The following is a 24,911-nucleotide window of genomic DNA, read 5'->3' on the forward strand; positions in this document are numbered from 1 at the left end:
TATGACCAAACACAAGCTGGTGCTAGCTGTGAAAACAATTAGAAAAAAACCCCCAAAAAACACACTTCTTCCTTCGGTCAAATATGATGTAATACTAAAGTAATGTTTACCGACTGATGTTTTCACCCCAATAATATGCTATTTAACATGGATGCGTTTCCCTGCTCCTGTTTCCATTTGCCTGAAGCCCGCTGCTTATAGCAAGCTCAGACTTTCTTTCCTTTCTTTCCTATTACTTATTAATCTTGTTGGGACGTTTCAACTGGAACATAAAACGTTAAGCGGGCTTTTCACTTCCTCCTTCGCACTCTTATTTAAGAAAATCAAACGAGCCGCTCCGATGAGCTCTTCGGTGTTTGAAGTGACCTCCCTGGAATGATGTCACGTTGCGAAGCCACACCCGAGCACCTGCATACAACACTGATGCACTTTCAAACTTTGCATTTTATCATCTTCGCAACCTTTCCAGGGACACTAACCAGATCACAGCACACTACGCGTAACTAACCTGCACGCTGACTAGAGTTTAATCATTACATGATGTCATCAACAAAAATGTACCCGAGCTCTAAAAGAACAAACTTCTGCAGGACTCAGTCTCTCAAACGTATCTCTAATGTCCCCAATATGTCATCCTGAAAAGTCGGACTGTTTTAAACCCTAAGCGCACAGACACAATAACGTGTCTGATGGACTTTGGTCAGCAGAAATCTCAAGGTCAGTGGAGGGGGTGGGGGTGGGGGGGGTATTTGAATGTATGCCCGCCTCTTTTTTTGTTATTCCTGTTAATGTAAATACATTTTTTTTTTATTCTACTGTTACCTAATGAAACCAGTTGATTCATATTTAAATTCTGCCAGTAGCTCATACTTTAATAAGATTACCAGTTAGAAAAGCACAACTGACTTCCTCATCCTTTAGTACGAGTTATTCAATACATCCGCTCTTACCTTCACAAAAGGTAACGCATCTATTTTCCTGTCTCACACGGTGAAGGTACAAAGGAAGAGGTGCGATTACAACATAATCTATTATAGGAATATGTAAACAACGCAGGTCAGAATAACAGAAACCTCACGAGTTGTTAACTGATTTAAAACTTTTGACACCTTCCTGCTACATCCTATCCCATTATCTCACCGTCACACCTTCGGTAAAAGTTCAACGCGACCCCACACGGAGCGATAACGATTGAATTACCGCCGTATTAGTTAATTTGATAAAGATCTCGAACTTTTAGCAGCTTTGTCTCTGGAGGTTTTTGTGCGTAATCCTATTTCATTTGGAAATTAGATCTTCTGCCTTGAGCAGAAATAATTTGAACCTAGTGACCCAACGTCGCCCACACAGTCAGACCAGTTGGTTCATCCTTGCAGAGTCGGTTTGTGTAAAATGTCACCGAAAGAATGTAAACACCCGAGTCAAAAGCACTACGAGTAATTTGCCACTGCTTACAAAAAAAAAACAAAAACAACAACAACACCCCCCACCAAGTCAAACAACAACACAATCGAAGACGGTCCCAAACGTCTCTTCGGCGCCTGAAACTGAGCACTTCTACAGCGGCGTTACAAATTGCAGTCAACGATAACTATAACTATTTTCTTGTCTTTGTGCTTCCTTTGAGAGAGGGAGACGGCAAAAGACAGGAGAAGGAGAAAAGACATCACGCTCCAAAGCCCGGGGCTAAGTTTACCTGTACGGCCCATGACCTCTATTTCATAGCCTTGCTCCTCTCTTTGCTTCCATCTTTTGTTTCTGCGTCTCTTTCTTCTTTTATCTCCGCGCGAACGCAAACATCATCTGCTCCAGCCACCCCGCGTCGGCCGCGCGTCAGGTCGGTATTTAAATCTAATATCGCCGCTCGTCCGTCCGCTTGCGTGACTGTCCCCGAGCGCACGCACAAAATTAAAAAAAAATTTAAAAAAATCCTCCCATCTCTTGCGTTTGCGTACGCGCGCACGCATTACACGCCCACGCCAACGCCCACGCCCACGCCCACTCCGCTCTATCGCTTCTGTGTGCCAGCCGGCGGGTCAGGCTCCGGCGGGTCAGGCTCCGGCGCGGCCCGAGGGCCCGGCATCCGAGCAGCGTCGCACAGAGGGGCCAGTGTGTGCCGCTCCCGCTCCCGCCAGCTGACCGACGCGACCGCACGAGTGCTTCGGTTTCGACCGCGGCACAAAACACCAGTGTCTGGTTTCCCTCGAAGCAACCGCGCCGCAGCCCTGGCGCCTTTTGTTCCCACGCTTTAAATAAAACATAGTCCACTCGTTAGGTGGAAAGGGTCCTCCCTGTGCATAATTCAGGGGAGGGGTATCAATTTGAGGCGAGGGGACGAGGTCAGGAAAAGACAATCGTGTCTTGGTCTCGGCAATGCTGTCAAACAACAGACCCCCCCCCCCCACCGCCCCCCCAACACAGAAAGTACAACAATTAGAGCTGCGGGCGATTAGTCGGTTAATTCTTTAGTTGATCCTCAGCTGTTTTGATAATGAATTAAATCATTGAAGTCATTTTCTTTTTTTTTTTTTTTTTTATTATTAAAACGTGCCAAAATGCTCAGATTCTAGCTTCATAAATGTGAATATCTTCCGGTTCATTTAGTCCTCCGTGATAATAAACGGTTGTGGACTGCTGGTCAGAACAAAACAATACATTTTAGGCTGCATCTTTATCACAATTATCAACATTTTCAAACCTTTTAAAAAAAAAAGATCAATCAGCTCATCGATTATTCGAGAAAATAATCAACAGATCAACCAGTCAGGAAATTCTTATTTGTAGTTATTTGCAGGCCTGATGGCACTGGTAAGAAAATGTGATGACGGTAGTTAGGGTTGCAGTTTGTCTCCCTTCGAGCTGCCAACATTAATTACAGGACTGTTTCATCATCAGTTTATCTGTCAACTGTATTTCCCAGAACTCAACAGCTTACATATTGCTTGCTTGCTTTGTCCCACAGAAAAAGAAAATAATATATATATATATATATATATATATATATAATTTACTATGTAAATGAATTATCCAAACACTTGTCTAATTATTTTAGCAACTAAATATTGTGGCAATCATAAACTATGAATATGAATTGAACACGAGTAGCAGGTTAAACATGGAGCTTTACAATAACAGAAAAAAAAATATTTAAAAACTAAATTCAAAATAACAAATGAGTCAGAAAACAATAATACAAATTTTTTTTTTTAAATCTTCAACAATATGAAACGTAAAAAAAATAAAATAATAATAAAAAAAAATCACCAACATGGACTGCTTGCAATCAAACCTTCATAAAACCAACCCCGAGAACAGTTGTATCTTATTCAAAGACACTATTGTCCTACCGGGGACGCATTACAACGTTTTAAAACTAACCCCTCCCTTGCAAAAAAATAAAATAAAAAAATGTTTTACTATAAAGTATTATTGACATGACCATCCTCTCAATAATCAACAGGTTGACAACCGAAACTGAGCAGCCACAGCGAAACCGGCTGCACCTGCTGCTGACGACGCTTCACTTACCTGCCGAGTCTCCGGTCGCCTCCGCCTCGTAACTCCCTCGTTTCCCCTCGGACGTGTTTTCCTCTTCTTTGAATGAGCGAATCAGTACATTAAAACACAAAACTAACAGGGACGGTTCACTTTTATCCAGTCGGCTGGCGTATCTCAGTCGCAACCTCTGGTAATGAGCTTTCTTTTTCCTCTGCTCGCTTGTTAGTTTATTCCCAGGAGGGGTGGGGGGAGGGTGGGGGGGAGAAGAGAAGAGGATGATAGGTAACAGAGAACTGAATAGACCAATCAGAAGCGGCGGAAGGCGGGCGCTTTTGGGATTACACGACACCCTATTGGTCATCCCCTCGTTAATGGCGGTGAAACAGTGAAAACGTGAAATTTCCCTGTATTGTTTTGATGCACTTCGGTTCACCGGAATGAGGCAGGAGGTGAAAGTGAACAGTGACTGTTTTAGTGCCACACTAACAGAGACATTGTGGATTGAGTTGAGTCCCCCGTCAAATGGGAAATTATAGTCTGGAAGGAAAATGATGAAAGAAATATAAAAAAAAATCAGATGTGCATGGTGGTCATAAAAAGCATCGGTGTCCTCCATAAGAGTTAAATGTTTTCAGGGCAGCAGCAACGTGGATTTGAAAGGAGCTAATCATTTCTAAGAGGCTCTGCAATGCAAAGCTATATAAACCACTTGGAATACTTTTGAGTCATGCACAGAAAGATTAAAACTAAGCACCATTTTTCTTATTGAAATAAACAACTCGGGTTTATGTTATGAATTAAATGTGGACAAATTCAATCATGTTATTGGTCTGTTATTAATTTACAGCACTGCAATCTCAGACCGATTTAAAAAGGAGCTTTTAGATTTACAATTATATTTAAGGTTTAACCCTCGTGTTGTCCTTGGGTCAAAATGACCCGCAGCTGTGTTCAATCAAGCTCTATTTTATTTTTATTTTCACATTTTTTGGGGGGGGGGGGGGATCATTGGTGGCAAGGAGGCTGTGAGGGTTTCTTTAAAAGAATGATGATCAATGATCCTCAAAAAATATAAAAAATATAGAAATAAACTAGAGCTTGGTTGAACACAGCTGCGGGTCATTTTGACCCGAGGACAACACCAGGGTTAATAGGTTCAGCGCTCCTCTAGAATGACCGCAAATTGTCTCTAGTAATTTTCCACTTTAAACTATATCTTGCTTTTTTTTTTTCTCTATCTTTAAACCATTAGTTCAATCTTAAAGCCATTTACTTCCTAATAAAGCAACTGTTGTTGAGGATAACTCTAATCCAGGAAGCCTTCCAAATGTCCCAGCTAAGACTGTGAATTGCTCCCTGTCCAAGTTGTGCTGTATTGTTCATGTTAATATACTCGGTGGTGGAAAATAGACACTCGCGTAATGTACTCAAGTTCAATTTTGAAGTACTTGTACTTTGAGTATTTTCATTTGATGCTACTTTATGCTTTGGCATTTCAGTGGGAAATACTTTCTACTTCACTGCATTTGACAGCTTTAGTTACTTTTAAGGTACAAATTTAATATAATGGATGTTATAATAAGCTTTTGATATACAGTACTTTTTTTTTTTTTTTAAATTGAACCAGTGATTTCTAACCTTTTTGAGTTCTTGACGCTTTACAAAAGATTTTTTTTTTGATGCAGCTCAATGGTTTTAGGAAAGGAATACTTCTTCCACCACTCATTAAAGTGAAAATCCAGCGATAACAGCAGAAACTGATGGGATGACAGCAATGACAATAGCAACTCATGACCACTTGGTGGCATTTTATTCACTGCGAACTGCAGCACAGGCTCTGTCTCTGGTCACTGTGGTATTGCAGTTGCTTCAAGTCGAGATAATTTTACGCTGCTAAAATAAAACGAGTAACACTCTATTAAACATATCCATATATATTTTATTCTCAATACGGCAAAATACAAAGAATATTCAGGACAGACTCTCATTAGTCACAATTAATACTCACTTCACAAGAATGCTTTTAAATTACATAACCTAAGTTTGAAGATCAAACTCAATGAGTACCTTTAATCATATTGCATCCATCATATATAGTATCTCTATCATCAGTTCTCTTAAAACTAATCCAATTTAGATTATTGTACATAGTGTATGCTGCTGGTCTCACATGTGAGACGACTTTTAGAAAAAGGTGTTATACAACATACTGTATAAACTGCTACAACTGTTTTGACGTGTAGAGAAATACCTCTGTTTCAAAAGACATGTTGGACCAATTGTTCAAAAGGGACACAGTAAATACACCTCTCTGAGGAAGAAACAGACATGGTTTTACATAACAGACTGTACATGCCATCCATCCATCCGTCCTTCCATCCATCCATCCATCCGTCCATCCATCCATGCATGCATCCATCCATCCATGCATCCATCCTTCCATCCCATGAGATCAACAATATACATTTCATGAAAAGTACACAGCTCCATATCAAATACAGAGAGGACAAAATATTCGCACTTGGATCTAGAGACATTGATGATTATGTGGCGACCATGATACTGAGAGACAGTGAAGCAGAAGACAAAATATACGAGCACGGTAAGAAAAGGACCGGGAAATCAATTTGATATACACAGTTAACAGACTGGGATGTCATCTGTAACAACTTGGAAGAAGAACATAAAAGCCCACAGAGGGGGAAAAAAAAAAAAATGTGCATAAAGTATCTCACAAGTATATTTACAGCATTTTTAAATTTAATAAAAATGTCAACCTGTAGTAGAAATTCACCCTTAAAGAAATGTTATATTTACAATTTATACATTTGTATTTAAATAGAAACATGCAAGTGTTAACATCTTCCTACTGAATGTCAAAAAAAACCTCATCTTACCCTGGATTCTTTCAAGTTAGAATTAATATTAATTACTACTTACAATGAAATCTCATCATGAACAACTCCAATACATTTACATCTTCCTATTTCATAAAATGGTATTCCTTAAAAAGGCAAAATAGAAAAAAAACATTAAGCAAAGGGGCAGAAAAATAAATAAGTGTGAGTAGCAAACCGTTAAAAATTATTCTAATGCTAAATTTTTTTTTTTTACATTTGACTACAAGATAGTGTAGGGAACACAAGGCGCGGACCTGTACTTACAAAGTGTACCAGTGTATGAAGACATTGACTGGGCTGGTAAAACCCACAGAGGAATTCCTATGAGAAAAGTGGCCTCCAGCTTTAAGTACAAAATGGCTCAAGCCATCGATGTTTGGTTATAAAAACAGATCTATATACACATGTATACTAAACCAGTACACAAAATTGCAAAAGCTAAAGGCATTGGACACTTGAGTTTAACGGGTTTCTCGCCGAAGCCGGGAAAAAAAATTAAAAAAAAATTAAGCGGGGAAAAAAAGAATCCCGAGCCTAAAAATGAACTATTTTCCACAGAAACAGATGTTTTGTTTAAAAACAGAAATCCTGCATAGATTAAAATAATACCTCCTCTTACTTTCTCTCAGTCAAGTGTAAGAGAAAATAACAGTATCCCCTCCTACGATAGAGGCCAGGGAGCCAGTGAAGGAAAGAAAAATACAACACACAACAAAAGACCCTGGGCCAAATAGCCATTTGTTTTGCCTTGAGTGTAATTACACCAAATTTAAGCTATAAAGTAGAAGACTCGGGAAGTTAAAGACTACAAGTCTTAAACTTTCTGGCACTTTCTTATCCAAACTGTGCACCAGCCCCAATAAAAGTCAACCGATAATACTAAACATGAACACTATTTGGCCCAGGCTTTTTGTATTTCCAGCATGTTAAAGAGTCAGAAATGGGCATAAAATGACCAAAAAGGAAAGTTCCTCATGTCAGCGACAATTACCAAACAACCAAAGGCCAACTGAAACCTCCGGTGTAATGCTAACATCTTTATGTAAAACCCCTGTCATGCACATTTGCCTTGATGAGAACCGGTAATTTGAAACTATAACAAAAATAAATGTTCATATCTGGATACAGTTATGCATACACAGTCACTCTCTCATCTTCCCCCTCTACCTGCTGCACCGTCTACTTTCTTGTAATACAAGTATGATTCTGATTTTGAAATTTAAATAGGAACAATTACATATACAAATACTTATTATTATTACAACCCCTGTTGTAACCCCATTTTAAACTTGTGCACTTGAGAAGTTACACTTTTGCTTGGAGGGGGGGAAAAACTGCTTGGTATATAAATAAAATCTTTATTGGTCGTTATATTTCTTATTTGAGATATATAAGCATAGATTTAAAACTCTTTGTTGTATAAATGCAACACTGCTAATCTGCATCACTAATGAGTTTGTTTTCTCGAAAGAACTTTTCTTTGAGATACATTTGCTTTAGTTGTTCCAAATCTGTGGTGAGTCAGGCCCAGCTTCTTTTTTTTTAAATTTTTTTTTTTTTAAATCAACTGCAATGTAAGTAACTGCATTGTGGACATGATCTTCAACACTCCACACTCCCTGCTGTTCCTAAGAAAAATATACTCTGGGCAAACAAAGAGATCAAAAGAAAGAAAGAATAACACTGTATGGAAATGACTCTTCCTCGAGGAAACTTCTCGGTGAACAATGTAGCTGCGAGTGGAAAAACATTTCATAGGAAGAGACTCAAATGCTGAAGCTTTAAAGAGGCAGAAAATCTCAACTTTAACGTGATCAACTTTAGTAAGGCCAAGAGGCTAAAAATCCATGCCTGGAGGCCCCTGGAGGCCCCTGGAGGCCCGTGCTGCTGCACCGTGTGACCAAAGGGTTGTAAAATAGGAAAAAAAACGCAAATTTGATTGATTTGCAGAGCGAAAAGAAGTTGATGATTCTGTAAAATCCAAACCTACAATGTTCAAAACTAACACACTGATCAATATAACTCCTCAGAGAACTTTTATAAATATGTGTGTGTCAGAAGTATTAATCTGCTGTGCACAGTAGCCCTTCCTACAGTTCTTAAAATCTTGTGGGCATGCTCCAAATTGACCCTTTAGTGCCTAGCGACTTTGAAGAAAGATGTACCCAGGTGGCAGCTGAATTTGTTGGAAAATGATTTGACTTAAAAATGCAAGACAGCAATCAAAACCACAATTGTTGCCACTGCCAGCTTCCATTAACCGCTAAATGTGTACAAAAAAAAAAATACATAAATGTGGTAATAGCAAATAAAGGAAAAATTACCAATTCAGATATGACTGGTGACTGTTTTCCTGTTGCTCACATACAAGGCACGGAAATGATAAAGAGAAACCTTCATTTTAAAGCACCTTTGGTGTTTATGGGAGGTACTTTGGTGACACAAAGTAAAATAAAAAGTTAAAAGCCAAAGTAGCCTATAAACCAAACCCCAGATTTAGTGTATTCATAATAAATAATTCACCCAGTGATTCCATGCCAAAAGAGATACAAACATGGCCTTCAAGGATTTTGCTAGGATGCTGATAGATGAAGCCAGGCTGATAAGCTCTGTTGATGCCTGCTGCGGTTCTGATGCGTCTCCCTGTGTGGTGCCGTCGAAGGTGTGACATGTTCGAAACTGCTCAGTGTTTTTGGCAAGCTGGTGTAGAAAATGGACACAGTGTTGGAGATATGTCTGAGAAGTTCATCCCGTGTGTGTGTGTGTGTGTGTGTGTGTGTGTGTGTGTGTGTACGTAGTGGACCAGAGGTGGACTGTTTGTTTGTTTGTCTGTGTGTGTGTGTGTGTGCGTGCGCGCGTGCGTGTGTGCGCGTACAGTACGTAATTGTTTGTTTGTGTCTGTGAGGGCATGCGTGTCTGTTTGAGTGTCTTTGCACAAACTGTTGCTGAAGATGAAAGGCTGAGGTGTGTGTGTGTGTGTGTGTGTGTGTGTGTGTGTGTGTGTGTGTGTGTGTGTGTGTGTGTGTGTGTGTGTGTAAGCAGCGTGCAGGGAGTGAGTCCTCGCTAGGGAACGGGCTTTGCATCCAGGCGCAGCCAGTGGAGACCCTGCCGTGTGTAACGCACCAGTTCTGTCATGCTGCTGGTGTTGAAGATCAGAGGACCCATCATCTTGTCCAACTCCAGGAAGAAGTCTGGGCAAACAAAGACACGGCAGAGGGGGGGGGGACACGTCAGTGGAGAATTGTTTGGTCTATAAAAGGTCAGAAAATACTTCAAAACACTGCAAGGAAGTCGTAACGTCGCCTGCTGTGATCAGCCAACAGTCTAAAACCCCAAAGCTGTTCGGTTTACAACGATAGTTACGATGGACAGCACGCTGCCAATTTGAAATGAAGTATTGATTTCCCCCTTAAATCAGTTTTAACAATGCTGGTTTAATATGTTTTGCATCTTGTTTAAACCTTTAGTTTGCCACGGAGGCTTTGGCACGGCGGTTTTGGCGCATTCTTGTCGAGTTTGTGTCCCAATTAGTACATTGTCCGGATTGTTTGTTTGACATCGATTTTTGTTTTTTTTTTTTGGGCAATATATTCCTTGGAAAATGGAACATTTGGAGCCAGTTCACAAAGCATCCTACCTCAGCAAAGTCTACAATGGTTGCAAAAAATTGAGACTGGAGACACTGTGTAATGTGAAAAAAATTATATAGTTTTAGAACCTGATTTTTGACCTTTCTGCTCCTTGGATAGTTGCTCGGCCTGGTCCCAGACCTCGGTGGCATACAGGAAGTTGGAGGTGACCTGGACGTAGCTGGCAGCCATCTGGTGGATACGCTGAGGTATTGTCACAGACGAGCTGGTGCTGCTGCTGCTGCTGACTGACGAGTAGCCACCAGCTGTGCCCGGTGACAGTTTGGGAGACACTGGAGAGGGCATACCTGCTGCCTTACTGCGTCAGGACAAAGAAACAAGCAGTGAGTTTGCTGGCACTGGTTTAGAAAAATCACACAAACACCTGCGACCACATGACAATGAACTAGAACCAGATCGATATCCGTATTTATGTATCTGCTATCCAGTGACCCCACTTCTTTTAGTTTTTTGTTGTTGTTTTTTTTGTTTTTTTTTAAAAAAAAAAGGTGCCAGAACAGCTGATCAAGAAATATTTGTGGGCTCGTTTTCTCAACTTTCTGTGAAATCCTTTAACTTTTAACCTCCTAGAAAATTGCAAATCACATTCGGAATACTTTTTCCTCAACAGGAAACACAGACGGCTCCTTTACACTGACTTTAACTCGCCAAACAGCATAGGACGACGTGACTTACTTTCCCATTCCAGGAGAGGGAGCCTGGGTGTTACTCAGAGAATTCTGTAAAAACAAAGATGAGGGGGAAGAACATTATGTACGCAGAAAGGACACAAGTTACACATTCACAGAAACAAACGACATTCAGGGAATTTTATTGCTTTTCTTTGGTTTTGAACCTTTGCCAGGAAAAATTTGATTTCAGCTTGTAAGGGGGGGGGGGGGTGTGGATACCTTTAAGTGTTCGGTGAGTGTTTTTGAGTATTTCAGAGCGCTGTCTTTCCTCAACTTGAATAACCGCAGGTAGAGAAGAGACTGGCATCGCAGGCTGGAAAGAGTCACAGATAAATATTGATCTAAAACTTGTTGAAGAAGGCAGAGATGTGGGGGCAGCTTAAATACACAACTCCTCTTAAACAAATAACCAGAATTAGTAGCAGTCAGGTATGAGTACTTTGAGCTGAAGGACAAGACACCGCCAACATCCCAAATGGAAATGTCAGTCATCGTACTTACCACAGCACAGCTAGCCTCTTGTCTGCTGAAGTAGCATCTGGGGCCATGTAGCTTTTTAACTTCATAGTGTATCTGAATGCACAAACAAACAACTGTTTAGTTTCGAGGAGAAACAACTGTTTTAAGTAACTAAAGCAAAATGTTTTTATTCTGGTGAACCTTAAATCTAATGCACTGTCTTTCTGTTTAAAGGAGTACTTCGCACTGCACTCCTGTAACTTAGTCCCATTCACAATGAACGGTTTAAAACAATCAGGTGAACCAGAGGTCGTCTCTTTGGGCGGCAATTTTCTTCTTCCTCGTCAAATAATCGAACCTATATTACTACCCACAATGCAGCTCAAACCACTGACAGCTCTTCCTGGAGGGTGTGTTGTGCTAGTAGCAGCTAATGTAGCCGCGAGCCTCAAGCAGAGGAGCAGGCCACAGACGCCCGCGAAGATTTTTCTTTTCATTTTCAAAGTTATGAGTTCAAAAAGCTCTCCGTGTAACCCGATTCATATATGCAGTGACACCTGTAAGCAGACTTTGACGTGTAAAAAAAATAAAAAAATAAATAAAATCAGTGGAGTGGCCCTTTAAATGCGACGGTGGCGAATGCATTGGTGTTTGTACTTACTTGATAAGCTCCACTGTTTCAGCGTACATGGGGAAGGGAGACTTGGCCTCTTGGGCGCTCTTCTCCAGGGCGTTACCACATTCAATGAAGGACACCACGGCGTCCAGGTAGTAAACCGCCTTCTCAAAACGGTCCAACTGTGGGGAGGAAAAAAAAAGAGACACCAACAGGGGCAACGAAAAAATGTTAAATCAGTGCTGGTGTTGCGTTATGCACAAGTCAAAGACTGCATTTTGTTTCTCCGACTGTCCCAGCTCCGGAGGGCGAAATGCAAACAGCACATGACGCCGGTTTGACAAGGTTTTGGCCTGGAGCATTACATAACTGACACGTTTGTTTGTGACTTGGTGTGGATTACATAAACCCTCTTTTCATTTAAGAACCGCTGCAACAGTTTGTGTTGGCCTTTGGTGCACGCGTGATGCATTTGATGTTTAATACTATTTTCCAGAGAACAAAAACAAACATTAAAGCTAAACTCCTGTGACATGTTGTGGGCATTTCATTGTATCGCAGGTTTGTTTGTCTAACTTCATGCGGAAGTATTTTTTTACGCATTGTGATGTGTAAACGTGGCTTTGTATTCAAATAAAACCATCAAGAACATAATTTCTCATTTTTGAGTGAACTGTAGCAGAGATGGATATTTCAGAACACCCATGTAAGTAATTGATACCAGACCTGCAGCTAAATATATATACACCTGCTCGTTTTACAGTGAGCCAGTAACACAAGCATTTGTGTTACTTCCTTCTATTCATGCTCAAAAACTGTGAGAGCACAGATAAAGAAAAGGAGCTTCGGAAACAGAGTACGAGGTAAACTTCCCTGTAAATGCTATCTAAACTCTACAACCACTTTGTCAATAGAGGAAATGTGTTAAAACCCTGAAGTGAGTTTCTAAATGTTGGACTAAACTCCATGCAAAATATCCCCAGGATGTTGTTTCACATTAAGGTGGAGCTTTGCATGCAACACTTGACACCGCAACATCTCAATTACACCAGGAAATAGTCATTGGGCTCTTACTCTTACCAGTGCATCTGCATTGTGTTTAAGCTTCTTGGCCTCTTGTAAGTAGTGATCTGCTGAATGGACCCTGAAACGAAATTATGCGCAGATCAAACAAAGTTGATTTCTTCTCCGAAGCACGGGGGGGCGAAAAAATTAATTACTTTTTACACGGTGTCCTGGCTCAGTTTCTACATAAATTTCCTCTCGGCACCGAGACTTTAAAGAACGTGTTCAAACTTTCTCTAAACTCCCGAAATATCTCGCCTTCCATTAAATCAAACCTTGAAACAAAAGACACAAAAATACGAAGCAAAACCGTGTTGTTTCTTTACCACAGCATTAGAAAGGACAGAGAATCCCAGCAGAGAGCCTTTCAAAATCCAAATTTACATAATCTTTCAGGCATGCGGGCACATCCATTCATGACCTCCCCAACCTCCTACAGCTTTGTGCATCAAAGGCAACCCTAGATCCGCGCAGCAGTTCTTTCTGTGTGCCCCGCTGAGGGGTTATCCACAGTGGAAAGAGCTCCTCTTACCTGTCCTCAAACACCAGCTTGGATCTCTGAGACTTGGAGCCGTCTGTGGAGAGCGGCGGCACAGCCAGCTGGTTATCACAGCTCTTTGAGGATTTCTCCTGCAGAGACAGCGAGTGAGAGGAAATAAAGTAAATTAAATAAATAAAAATTAAAATTAAAAAAAAAAGGCTGGTTTTTGAAGACCATGATAAAATGGAGAAAAGGTGAGAGTGAAGTCAGGAGGTAGAAATGTATCGCAATCTATGGCCGTTGGGCTTATATGATATACAGACACAAAAATACCCCAAATCCAATAAGTAGCTGCTGGTTATACAGTGTAGATACTTGTTATGGACCTTAATTATATTAAAAAAAAAAAAAAAAAAAATATATATATATATGCATACCCTAATGTTTGGCACAAACCCTCCCATACATCAAGCTATGTCCTAAACCACTCCCCTTCTTCCCACTGCAACTACTCCCTCCCACCCCCCACCCCCCCGCCCCCCCATGCTTGCTTTGTTATTCAAGTTCCTCGGGGAAACATACTGCACGGTTGGCAAGATGAAGGATTGCACTCACACGTTGCGGTATCCACAGTGTTTTGCCGGCGATACACACAGACAGCGACTGCCTGGCGATGACGTTAGTTGCACCCACCTTGCCGTCACGTGTGCTGCGTCCCTTGTCCTCTCCTTTTCTGTGTTTGGAGGTGGAGCTGCCCTTGGTGCTGTGGCTCCCTTCTTTTCCACTTCCTGTCCCGCTGGACAACGAGGTGGAGGACTGGCTGACTGTCCTCTTCCGACTCGGATGCTCTGCCTTAGGTGTCCGCTGAAGACCTGACATGGAAGGAGAGGGGACTGGCTCCTCTTTCTTCTCCAAAGACCTCTTAGACCTGGTGGGATATGGACCATCACTGAATTTTATATATATATATATATATAAAATTATATATAATCTTTCTGTATCTTTCTAAATAGACCGGTTTTATAGCAGTACTGTGGTCCACATAATTAAATATGAACGCTGAAAGATGAAACATTAATATTCCCGTTGACTCAAAATCAAGAATGTAACAAAGTTGTTAGATTAAAGGTTAACAGGTGCAGCTGGAAGAGCCTGAGACGCAATAAATAAGCACCATCGCTGAGCTTTTATGCTTCCATTTTACAATGCTCATTAGAGTTAATAGGCTTTATTTTGTGAATTGTATGTTTAGAGGAAAAGACATCTGGCAAAACAAACTACTGTCGCACCAAGAGTGCCAAGTGTTCACAGTGTGCAGATTGTTTTAATGCAAATGATAATCAGGATAAACGGGAAGAACACTCACTCTTTACTGCTGCTTTTATGATGAGATAGAGACTTGTCCTCTAGCTTGCATCGCTTGCTCTCTGGCTTGGTGCCTTCCTCATCGTTCTAAAGATGCAAAAAACAGAGAGAAAAAAAACAGCAAAGACATTTAGGGAAAAGTCAGATGTATTGGTTGGTTCAATGGCCATTGCACTGTACCTACCAGGAGCAAAACAACAACAAACAAAAAAAGGCTTAATATACCGTTAGAGCCAAAGACAGACAGTCACTTAGATTTTAATTCGCATTATAGAGTAGTTTCACAGCTATGATAAAAAAATGAAAGAAATTCATCATATGTCAGAAAATCCAGGTCTGAATCTGCATCTAAATGTAATCCATTGTTCTGTGACTCTAACACACTTCTTTGTTTTGATGGAAATCTGCTTGTAGGCTATTTTAAGAGATTTTGTACTGAGAAACGAGTAACGACATGAAACAGACACATTTTATTACATTTTACTCTCCATATGAGGACAAATTAAATAGAAGAAGAAAAAACCCCCACTAAAATTCGCTCTACCTTGTGTTTTCTCTTGGCCTTGCTTGAGCTCTTCTCAGAGCTCTGCTTGCTGAAGTCTTTGCTGTCCCTGTCGAGAGAGTCGTCCCTCTCCACTTTTATCTCTGCAGGCTCCTTGTAGGGCCGCCCTGGAACCCTGGACAGCAAGCTGAGATCTATAGGAAATGGGAAGGGAAGGGAAGGGCAGGCAAGGGAAGGGCAGGGAAGGGCAGGGTATGGTTTGATTTGGTCCAAAGTTAAAAAAAAAAAAAAAAAGCTCCAGTGGTGTCTGCGTGACCCAGCTAGACAAGAGTAACACAATGCACAGAATACAGTGAAAACTTGTATTATATGGTTATGAGACTTGTGGGGAGTTTCGACTAACCTATCTTCACTAGTAAAACCTGCTGCTGAGGCTGCCTTGCAGGGTAGCGCTCCTCGGGGTCACTGAGTGGAGACAGCGGCTCTTTTTCTTCCATCGGCGAAAACACGCAAACAGGGGTCCTGATACTCTCTGTGTACTTGGGTGTCTGCGATGAAGACGGGATGCTGTCATTCCCCTCGGAGTCTGACGACGAAGAGTCTGTATCGACAAATTCTCGAGACTTCTGGGAAGAAGTCTTGGTGGGCGCCTTGGCCTTGCGTTTGTCTGCAGTGGTGGTGACTGCGGCTGCCGTGGGCCTCGGAGAGGATTTGGGTTCTTTTTTGATGGTTGGTTTGCGGGAACCCTTGGTAGCAGCTTTGGGCCGATGAGTAGGTATCTCTGGAGCCGGCTCACTCTCCACCCTCAGACCTCCCTTGGGTTCCTCCACCACAGGGGGCTTCTCAGATTTTTTAGGCTGCTTCTTACCCACACGGATTCTTGGATTTGTGCCACCCTCGCTCTGGGCGGGGGATTTTTGGCGCCCACGACCACCTTCTGCCCCCTTTTGCGCTGCCCGTAAGTCCCTGCTTGGGGTGGGTGCCGCTGAGTCTTTTGATCCCCCTCCCTGGCTACTGTAGCCACGCCCTGAGCTGTTATCTCGGCCCTCTTTCTTGCATTTGGGTGGAACATTATTGTTGTCCACTGGAGAAGCGGGGGAGAACTGCTTGGTCTTCTTGAACCAGTTGTCCAGCTGCCACTTATTGGCCATGGGTTGTTCAGGCTGAAGGGGCACAGGAGAGCGCACAGAATTAAGAACATGGCTTTCTGAGTGAATATCATGAATTTGTATGAGATAATAATCCTTGTCAAACGAAAAAGAATTTCTAATTAAAATTCATTTTTTAACTATCTCAGTCCAAATTGGAGTCTTGTCTTGTGACACAGTTCCAAATCATCACTAAGTAGCACTACAGCTTTGTACGGAGTTACTGTGAAGTGATTACTTCAGGTGAGGCGGGTCGTGGGTGCTCGTTGGCTTCGCTGTCTGTCGTGCTGCTTTCGCTCTCGCTGTCGGAGCCCGAGCTGCTCTCCGAGCCGCTGTGGCTGCTGGAGTCGTCCCTCGACTGCTCAGCCGCTTCACTGTTATTGCTATTGTTAAGACAGGGGAGAGCGAAACGGCGTTACATTGTGTGCAAAAGGTGTAAAATATAACTTCAGCAACGGGATACATTCAGAATCGCCACTGCAGTTAGAAGCAAAACTCTCAACCACAACACGAAGACTTGAAGTGATCTATGCGATGATATTCTCTCGATGACGGACAGCACTAAGCATTGTTCTTGATCACTACATATAATCAGCAAAAATCAATTATACTTAAATGTAATGATGTTTTTTCGTTAATGGTAGCAGCATTTCAAGCAATATTTGTCTTTCCTTGGCATTTTCCCATTTTGTTTTTGATTTTAAAAGTCATTTTAGGCTGATTAATTATCCCCCCAAAAAATAGAAGAACAAAGTTATTAATGTTGTGGAGCATTTCTTCCAAACACCCTTGAATATAAAGCAAAGTAATATAAAACCACAGTGGCCGCAAAACATTAACTTCTGTCTAAATCGCAGTGACAATTCCAACAAAACCTCATCGTTTGAAAATTTTCACAAAAGTTTCTGTGCTTTCTCTGCTTCACCTTGCCGACGTGTTCCTTGAAGCATTCTTGGCAGAGTCTTGTTCTCCGTCACTGTCCTCACTGCTGCTTATCTTCAGGTCATCTTCCAGCATACTGAGATACAGGAAAGAAACATAATCAAACCTCAGGTGTTATTTACAGCAGTGTAATTGCTCAAGTTTGTTACTGCTAGGATTATTTTAGGTTTCTTAACTCTATAATACACCGTTTGTTTAAGTACTTTTAGCGCGATTTAGTGCTTGGGAAAACTGAAAAGAGGAAAATGACAAAAGTATGGAGCGCTTACTTGGGCTGGTCATCGCACGCTTTGGGCTGGTGGCTGCTGGAGCTCTTGGACGAGCTACCTCGCTCTAGAACACACACAAAAAGGATGCGGGTATATGTAAATATAATTAAAAAGATGTGAAACATACCACATGTACATAAATTATTTTTTTTTTTCTCTGAATTTTTTGTCCAGATTTGGATCTGTAATTGATGCTATACTCACTGTGTCCGCTTGGAAAAGGATGCGTATCCTGAGGTAAAAAAAAAAAAAAAAAAAAAAAGAAAATACTGAATTATTTTCATGAACTTGTTTTTTTTTTCAACCATCAATATCATTTTTTCCCCCCCTTGATTATGTGGTCATTTATATTTACATGCAGGTACAATATGCATCTTTTCCGCAAATAAAATGTCAAAAAATGACTGAACCCGTGTACCTACATTATCCGAAATGCTTCCAACTTAACCCTAACCCTGTTCAAACTGACCGAAATCCATAATTTCAATCAACTTCATGAATGCCTGTTAATGGCATAATATCCACACAACCCCGTGTCCTTCCTTTAACTTACAGTAGGCGCTACAATGGGTCAGCTCGCACTAGCTACTGGGGTCGAGCTAACTACAACAGCTAACGATTGAGCTTCCATGTTGCTGAGCTGTGCTTCCAATTCCCCCGAGTCTCACATCCAACATGGCAAATTAAACTACATTCATCGCATTTACAATTATCACTAAAGGCGGCAGATGCAAACATCAGACGCATCGAGCAAGAGAAGAAGAGAAGGAGAGAGAGACGCCATCGCTACCTGCTAAACTAAAGGTCGATTTCTATCATCAGTGGTGATTGTTTGACATTAAAGACAACTAATCCCTTGATTCCACGCTATTTAACAACCTCATCCAGCTCTGTCTCGTTATTGTTTTGATTGAGAGATCTCTAGCAGCAGAAATGGTGTACTATGCCTTTAAATTGCTTTAGATATCTAGCAATAATACGTTCCTTGTCTGTATAGTCAGAAGGGGCCACCAAACCCGGTGTCTCTGGATTGGTCGCAACTTCAAAAGTAATAAACACATACTTCAGGCTTATCAATTCATCACCACATAATAATTTGAATCAAACCGTCAACACAGCCACTGGTGCAACGCTGACCTTGGTGGGAAATGGAAACTTGGAAGGCTCCGTTTTGCAGGGGGTGTGGATGGCTGTCAACGGAGGGGGCCACGTCTGAGTCATTTCCTGAATAGAAAATAAGAAGAAGGAAAAAAAACACGCACAGGGGAAAATGTGCAAATTAGCTGTAAGGTGTGAGTAATGTCAAATGCCCTTTCAAATATTTGAAGCAGTTGACTTTCCTCTGAATACTCGTGATGAACTGTTGGACGGACAGACCACGTATTTAGCAAAATAAAACTCTAACGTACATACCTTCAGAATTTCATCGACACAGTTGGCATCACCAGATCCCTAAAGACAGAAACACAAGGCTTAGCAGATGTGTTCATGAACATTTTTGAGGGCTGCGAGTCATTCTATTGGCATTTTATGAGTCCTAGGAGTTCATTCAGACCATGTGTGACAGGCTGCGAGGATATTTTATATAGTTATTACATCATTATGACCACATTGTATGGTTCAAACATAAATCCTGCTGTCATGGAAAGTTTATGAATTCGACATGCAATATATATTTTAAAGGTTTTGTCCTGAAACAATAGTCAGGCGCCCCTATGAACACTAAAGCAGGTTTTGTTGTAATGATTCCTTGTGTTTCTACTGGCCATTAAGAGGTGCCTTTCTAATGCTGTTCAAAGTCAGTGATGGGTGATAAACTCCTCAGTTCATCCCACAGTTTAACCAAAGCTAACATGAGACTGCAGAAGTCTGAGTCTGGATATCTGTTACAGTTGCAGATTTCCCCCATCGGGATCCCCTGGACAGTGTGTCTTTGCTGAGCTACAATGCAGGGACAGTAACAAACAAACTACAAAGTTTTAGAAAGACAGCAACTCTTGAAAAATATGCTTTTGATTTACTTCAGATAAACATTAGAATGTATTTTACACTGAAAGGACAATTGATTTCGTCCCCCATCACTTTTATGGGTGACAGCTTTCTATGGGAACAACAGAAAAAGGAGGAATGATCACAGCAAGCAAAACCTAATGAGACCTGATGCAATATTGTTTTAAGACAGACTTCCAAACATGTGACGCTAATCTTCAAGTGCCACGCAAACAACACTGTACATTGTTTGAACGGTGAAAATAAATTGCAGGGTTCAGTATGAATTACAGGAAGGCCTGTAGATCGCGGCTTACCTCTACAGGTTGTGAAGGGATTTTGAGTTTGGAAAGCGAGGCCTTGCCATTGGACTTCATCTCTCCCATGGTGCTGCTGTGTGACTGTCCGCTGTAGCTTTCTGCTTGCGAGCTCTTGGGTTCTGCTGTTTCCTGGCCATCCATAGGCCGCACATACGCTGTAGGTTTTTGCAGCATGGAGCCGGGCTTGGACATAAGAGACGGGGGAAAGGCCTGACTCGAGTGCTGTCCACTGGGGAAGGAGGTGTGAACCCGTGAGGGCGAGTCCCAGTTAGCCTCTCTGTCTCGTGGGGACTTGGAGCGGTAGCGCTCCTTGCTGTGATGCTGCTCGGCAGACAAGGAGCTCCGTGAGTGGCTGCTGGAGGAACTCAGAGAGCCCTTGGCCGGACTTGATGTGTGTGACTTTGAGTGCTCTGACCCGCCACTGTGTTTACTTGACTTCTTTTCCCGCACCTCCCCTCTTTGGCTACTATTGCTGCTGCCGCTACTGCCCCCGTTGCTCCTCTGGCTGCTATGGCCGCCCTGGAGTCCTGAGCGTTTCTGGGACTGGGATGAAGATCCAACTGCTGCAGGGCCAACAGGAGTCCATTTACTGCTCTGGCTGCTGCCACCACTACCAACACCACGCTGGTCCCCGCTAAACAAAGGTGGGCCCGATTTCTCCTCGGAGGAAGACGAGCTGTTGGAAGGTTTACCGCTGAGCTTTGGATGGGTGTCACCAATCGGCTCTTTCATCTCGTCGTAATTGCCCAGCATGCTCTGAATACGGCTCGACAGTTTATCCTCTTTGCTGGACTGAAGAGAGAAGTAGCGATTGGGGAAGGAAGAGGTGAGGCAGTGGATGGAGTGATGATGAAGAACAAACAAAAAAAAAGACAGAGAAAAGAAATAGAAAATGGATTGAGAAAAAAAATTTAAGGAAGAAATGAACAAGAGGAAAGCATAGAAAAGAGAGAGGGGGAGAGAAAACAGTAATTATTGGCGCAAGTTTAACATTTGGGTTACTTGCTTCAAAAACATTGGAAGAGGCATCACAGGAATATTTCGGTTACTCAAAATGAGAAAAGAAATTCAGATGTTTCAACTAGTTTTCGCGAGAGGCCTAATCAGCCAATCACAAAGTAAGCATGTTCAATCTGACCCCAGATCAGTCCCAAACCCATCTGCGAACACAGATAAGGACTTGCCCACAGTTCAAACATAGAGGTTAATCAATCACTTTGAGGCCGCGGGTTCGTCGAGCTGCTTGCAATCAGCCTGTGACAGAAGTCCGTGGAGAATATCCAGTTTCACATGCAGCCTCACACCTCTGTTTTCTTTGACACAATCACACTGAGGGTGAGGAAACACAAGCTGTTGTCTGCAGCAGGAAATGTAACTCGCGCGGTCATAACTTGGCCTCCATTACCGTGCGCTCGCACGGCCTGCCCGACATGTGCGTTGCTTGTGTTATGGGTTGTTGAATTTACTTTGTACTATAAGCATAAATGACTTTATTTTTGATTGTACTTCACCTCCAATGGAATACAAAACACCTTCTACAATTTTGAAATACATATTTTTAATCCAAGTTTTTCTAACAGGCTGATATAAAGCTTATCATGCATACTGATAGTAGCATACAGTATGGTGGCTGAAAAACAATGAAGAGCGATAACTACAAGCAGCTGAGTCATTAGATGTTTTATCAAACTTGTTGTTTACAGAAACATTGATTGCAACACTCTTCAGTGTGTTGGCGGAGTAACTGTGGTGTAATGCACATACTATATTGTGCTAAGTTTAGTGTTTTGCACTTAGTATGAGCATTTTTCAACTGCTTGAACTTTCTCAGGAACCTTTTCAGCAACTCAGAAACGTTACCTATATGTTGACAGTAGGATCACTGTTCATGTTTTGGTTTTTGTCTTCAAAAAGTACCAGTCATAAGTCAGGACTTTCCTGCCAGCCAGGCACTATGCTTTCCAAAATCACTTCAGACATCACAGTGCCATAACAGTAAATTACAATAGACAAAACACTTGACTGCCATTTCTTATAAATTTGCTCTTCTGTTCTTCTCACATGGAAAACACATGTAATCTGCTCAATCTTTGTGGTTCTTAAGAGGCAGTCAAAACGAAAACATGAGTGTTCTTCATATATTTCTTAATTCCCCTAGTCAAGTCCCTTTTTCCCCCCCCCCAGTCTTATTAGACATAAGGCCTTGACTCAATTAGATTGAAAAGGTCTACTTCTTAAATACATTTGAGGGATCCTCGACTTTTAAATTTTTTTTTTTTTTTTTTTTAAAGCATGTATATTTATTATGCATGTGGTGTATCATTAAATATATATTGAGCCTCAAAATCAATGTGTGGCTTCATATAGTTTAACCCTCTTCATTCTGTGCAGCTGAGCGAGAATGTGAACTCTGCGACATAAAACTATTACTGCAGCGCTGGTCTACATCTGGGAGGCCACAGCTGCAGCTGTGTGCGCTGCACACATGGCCTTTATGCAGAACACTGTAAACTTCCACTTAGTGGAGCATGACAAAGGGGGGGAAAAAGTAAAACCAAAGCTCACATTAGACTCACACAAGCAGCAGATATGGGATACAAAGTACAGAAAAGCCAGAGGACTTAAACAGTTTGCTTCTCCAGATTATGTTGTGTATATCATAGCATGCTGCACACTTTTTCATAAATGTCGTTTTCTAAAAAGGACAAAAGAACAAACATGCGCAGTCAAATACTTTGATGCAAATGGCTTTTGCAAAGGTCAAGGACATTGCCGCCCCTGATGTCAGCTTTTATCGTTCACTTTGTTGTGGTCTAAAACACAGACGCAGCGACACTCATCACTCTCCTCTGGTGGCTCTTCTATTTCCCAACCTGTCAGGACACATTCCTCTCTGCCTCTTTGATGGCTAGCTCTAGTGAAGGAGAAGAGCCACTTACATCTGCTCAAATCTGGTTAGTGGCAAAGATTAGACCAGTACAGAGAACTCAAATCCTCTTTACGATCGTATTGGCCGGGCAGGAGCTGGCCGGCCTACATCTATGTGTGTCTGTGAGCACGAGAGGAAGACATGGGAGGAAGTGCACCGAAGAGGTGGCGCGTTCTATTGTTTACTTTCCACAGTTGCACTACAAAAAAAGCAACTCGGGGACAGGTGTTGACAACAAAAAGACAGCAGACTGTTTTGTGCCGAGTTAATTCATTGCTGACAATTTGACAGCTAACTATAATTTAATTAAAGTCATGAATGCCTGCATCTAATATGGTTTGTAATATCTGATCATGTTAACATAAACGCACGCTCTGTGCTGCAGTCAAAGCAGCCAATCATCTCTTAAGATTTGTGTGAGATCACCCGGACTTAAAGAAGACGTTAGCAGATCCTGTCCCAACATGCTACACAAAACAACCCCCGCATGCGCACTAAAGCTTTTAATGCCCTTTAAACTTTTATCACACATTAACCTTGAACAAGACCCGAGACTGCAGGATCCTCAAGTTCTCTGTTAAAATGAAAAAAAAAAAAAATACTAAATGCACAATTCATTTCATACATTCTTCTGAGGGCAGTGACAAGACTTTTTATAAGTCTAAATCAATGACATGATATTCTGACATGAACAACTTACAATTAAAAGGCTTTTTTTTTTTTTTAGACTGAAACAATACATAATAGAAGTCAAACAAAGGTGTACACACACACACACACACACACACACACACATATAGATAGACTTTACCAGAGAAGCCTGAAGCTAGACATTCTTCTTCAGTTTCACAGACCAGGACCAGAAATGGAAAGGCAAAGGTCTGATGTTACAAAAACATGTGATGACAAAACTACATTGCCGTGAAGGCTTCTGATGATATGCTCTGTTCTCACTTCCTGTCAAAGCTATAACTTGCGTTAAACTGACTAATCAATTCGATGGAAAAAGTGAATGCAAGTTAACATTAACTTACCACTTTGTAGGGTTCAGGGAAGAGAGGGGAATTTGCTGGAAAGGCCTCTCCACCTCCCTGCTGGATTTCTTGATTTCTCCTTTCTCTTTCTTTCATTCGGAGCACATTCCGGTCCTCACGGTTCATGTTGCTATCAATGCAAAAACAATAACAAGTCAACATGCAGAAGAGAGACCATAAACAGACTTCTTATGTCATTGAGTCTGCAAGGATTTACCTAAAACATGTTAAAACTGAAGAGATATATGTGAGCATTTCTTAGTTCAAAAAGGAAAACAAACCATTTCCAAAACATCACAGAGTCAGACAACCATCATCGACTCTCTACTTTGAGTCAGGTTTTTTGGCAAACCACAAACGGGACCATCATTAATGGCACCCCACACATCATGAACAGGGTGATCAAAGAGATGACCCGTGGAGAAAGTAGTCCCTAATAAGCTTAGGCTAGTCTAGACACTGAGCAGTAGCCTACTTCTACTGTATAATAATCTCCTAGTACAGATGGCCAATATAAATTTGCACCCCAGCTCAAACTACTAATGACTATATTAAAAGTTGTGACACAGACACAGTGAAATGTTTATTTACTACAATTAATACATCTTGCTCACCAAATACAGGAATCAGAGAGAAAAGTTCAGGTTTGTAAAATAGCGGTTATTTGCAGTAGACTACATGTTGCATGCTGGACACTCATTAAAACCAGAAGAAAAGGTTATGAATGTCCTAACAATAATTTTCTGCAATGAAACCGCAGGTGGAAAACACTTGACTCCATTACAGGTGTCTCAACACACCTCTCAGCCCATATTTTCCCTCCGAGCATAATGTGTGCAGTGCAAACATAAAAGCAGAAGGCCATTTCGGGGCAGTGTTCTTCTAAGTGGATGTATGGACTGACACCAAGGAGACAAACTCCACCATTACATGTAATAAAACTGTGTGCTCTTCCAGGGAATAAAACACAAGGCTGTTAATTTCCTTTTAATATATGGTGAAACTGCACATAAAATGTTCTGCTTGGTGCCACTTACGGTATTAAAACACAGGCAGAACGAGCGTGTATGTGT

General features: G+C 41.5%; 3 protein-coding genes across 6 annotated transcripts in view; all 3 read right to left on the reverse strand.

Moving 5' to 3' along the window:
- The window catches only part of shroom1 (shroom family member 1), a 32,965-nt gene extending 29,267 nt beyond the window's left edge, over positions 1 to 3,698 (reverse strand). For both annotated transcript variants that reach the window (XM_069718202.1, XM_069718185.1), the window contains exon 1: positions 3,529 to 3,698. The gene's annotated coding sequence lies outside the window, so the exon portion shown is untranslated. The remainder of the gene's footprint in view (positions 1 to 3,528) is intronic.
- Positions 1 to 24,911, reverse strand: part of septin8a (septin 8a) — a 251,550-nt gene that overhangs the window by 73,008 nt on the left and 153,631 nt on the right. The gene's annotated exons all lie outside the window — the stretch shown is intronic.
- aff4 (AF4/FMR2 family, member 4) overlaps positions 5,417 to 24,911 on the reverse strand; it is a 31,783-nt gene continuing 12,288 nt past the window's right edge. The window contains exons 2-22 of one of the 3 annotated variants that reach the window (XM_069718259.1): positions 23,839 to 23,968; positions 19,873 to 20,667; positions 18,980 to 19,018; positions 18,704 to 18,790; positions 17,771 to 17,798; positions 17,567 to 17,630; positions 17,281 to 17,373; positions 16,594 to 16,738; positions 15,611 to 16,370; positions 15,250 to 15,401; positions 14,707 to 14,792; positions 14,034 to 14,268; positions 13,392 to 13,489; positions 12,875 to 12,938; positions 11,840 to 11,976; positions 11,221 to 11,292; positions 10,939 to 11,032; positions 10,724 to 10,767; positions 10,117 to 10,346; positions 9,441 to 9,589; positions 5,417 to 9,410 (exon numbers count right to left, since the gene is read on the reverse strand). In XM_069718259.1, the coding sequence (XP_069574360.1) occupies positions 9,462 to 9,589; positions 10,117 to 10,346; positions 10,724 to 10,767; positions 10,939 to 11,032; positions 11,221 to 11,292; positions 11,840 to 11,976; positions 12,875 to 12,938; positions 13,392 to 13,489; positions 14,034 to 14,268; positions 14,707 to 14,792; positions 15,250 to 15,401; positions 15,611 to 16,370; positions 16,594 to 16,738; positions 17,281 to 17,373; positions 17,567 to 17,630; positions 17,771 to 17,798; positions 18,704 to 18,790; positions 18,980 to 19,018; positions 19,873 to 20,667; positions 23,839 to 23,964 (3,477 nt within the window). In that variant the 5' untranslated portion in view covers positions 23,965 to 23,968 and the 3' untranslated portion in view covers positions 5,417 to 9,410; positions 9,441 to 9,461. Of the gene's footprint in view, positions 9,590 to 10,116; positions 10,347 to 10,723; positions 10,768 to 10,938; positions 11,033 to 11,220; positions 11,293 to 11,839; positions 11,977 to 12,874; positions 12,939 to 13,391; positions 13,490 to 14,033; positions 14,269 to 14,706; positions 14,793 to 15,249; positions 15,402 to 15,610; positions 16,371 to 16,593; positions 16,739 to 17,280; positions 17,374 to 17,566; positions 17,631 to 17,770; positions 17,799 to 18,703; positions 18,791 to 18,979; positions 19,019 to 19,872; positions 20,668 to 23,838; positions 23,969 to 24,911 lie in introns of all 3 variants that reach the window. The other 2 variants (XM_069718268.1, XM_069718252.1) reach the window with 2 other exon arrangements.

The sequence above is a fragment of the Brachyistius frenatus genome, unplaced genomic scaffold (genome assembly GCF_029030835.1).
Source record: "Brachyistius frenatus isolate BFR_SWC_R1_liver_20210118 unplaced genomic scaffold, ASM2903083v1 Contig_5, whole genome shotgun sequence".
NCBI classification, from domain to species: Eukaryota; Metazoa; Chordata; class Actinopteri; family Embiotocidae; genus Brachyistius; species Brachyistius frenatus.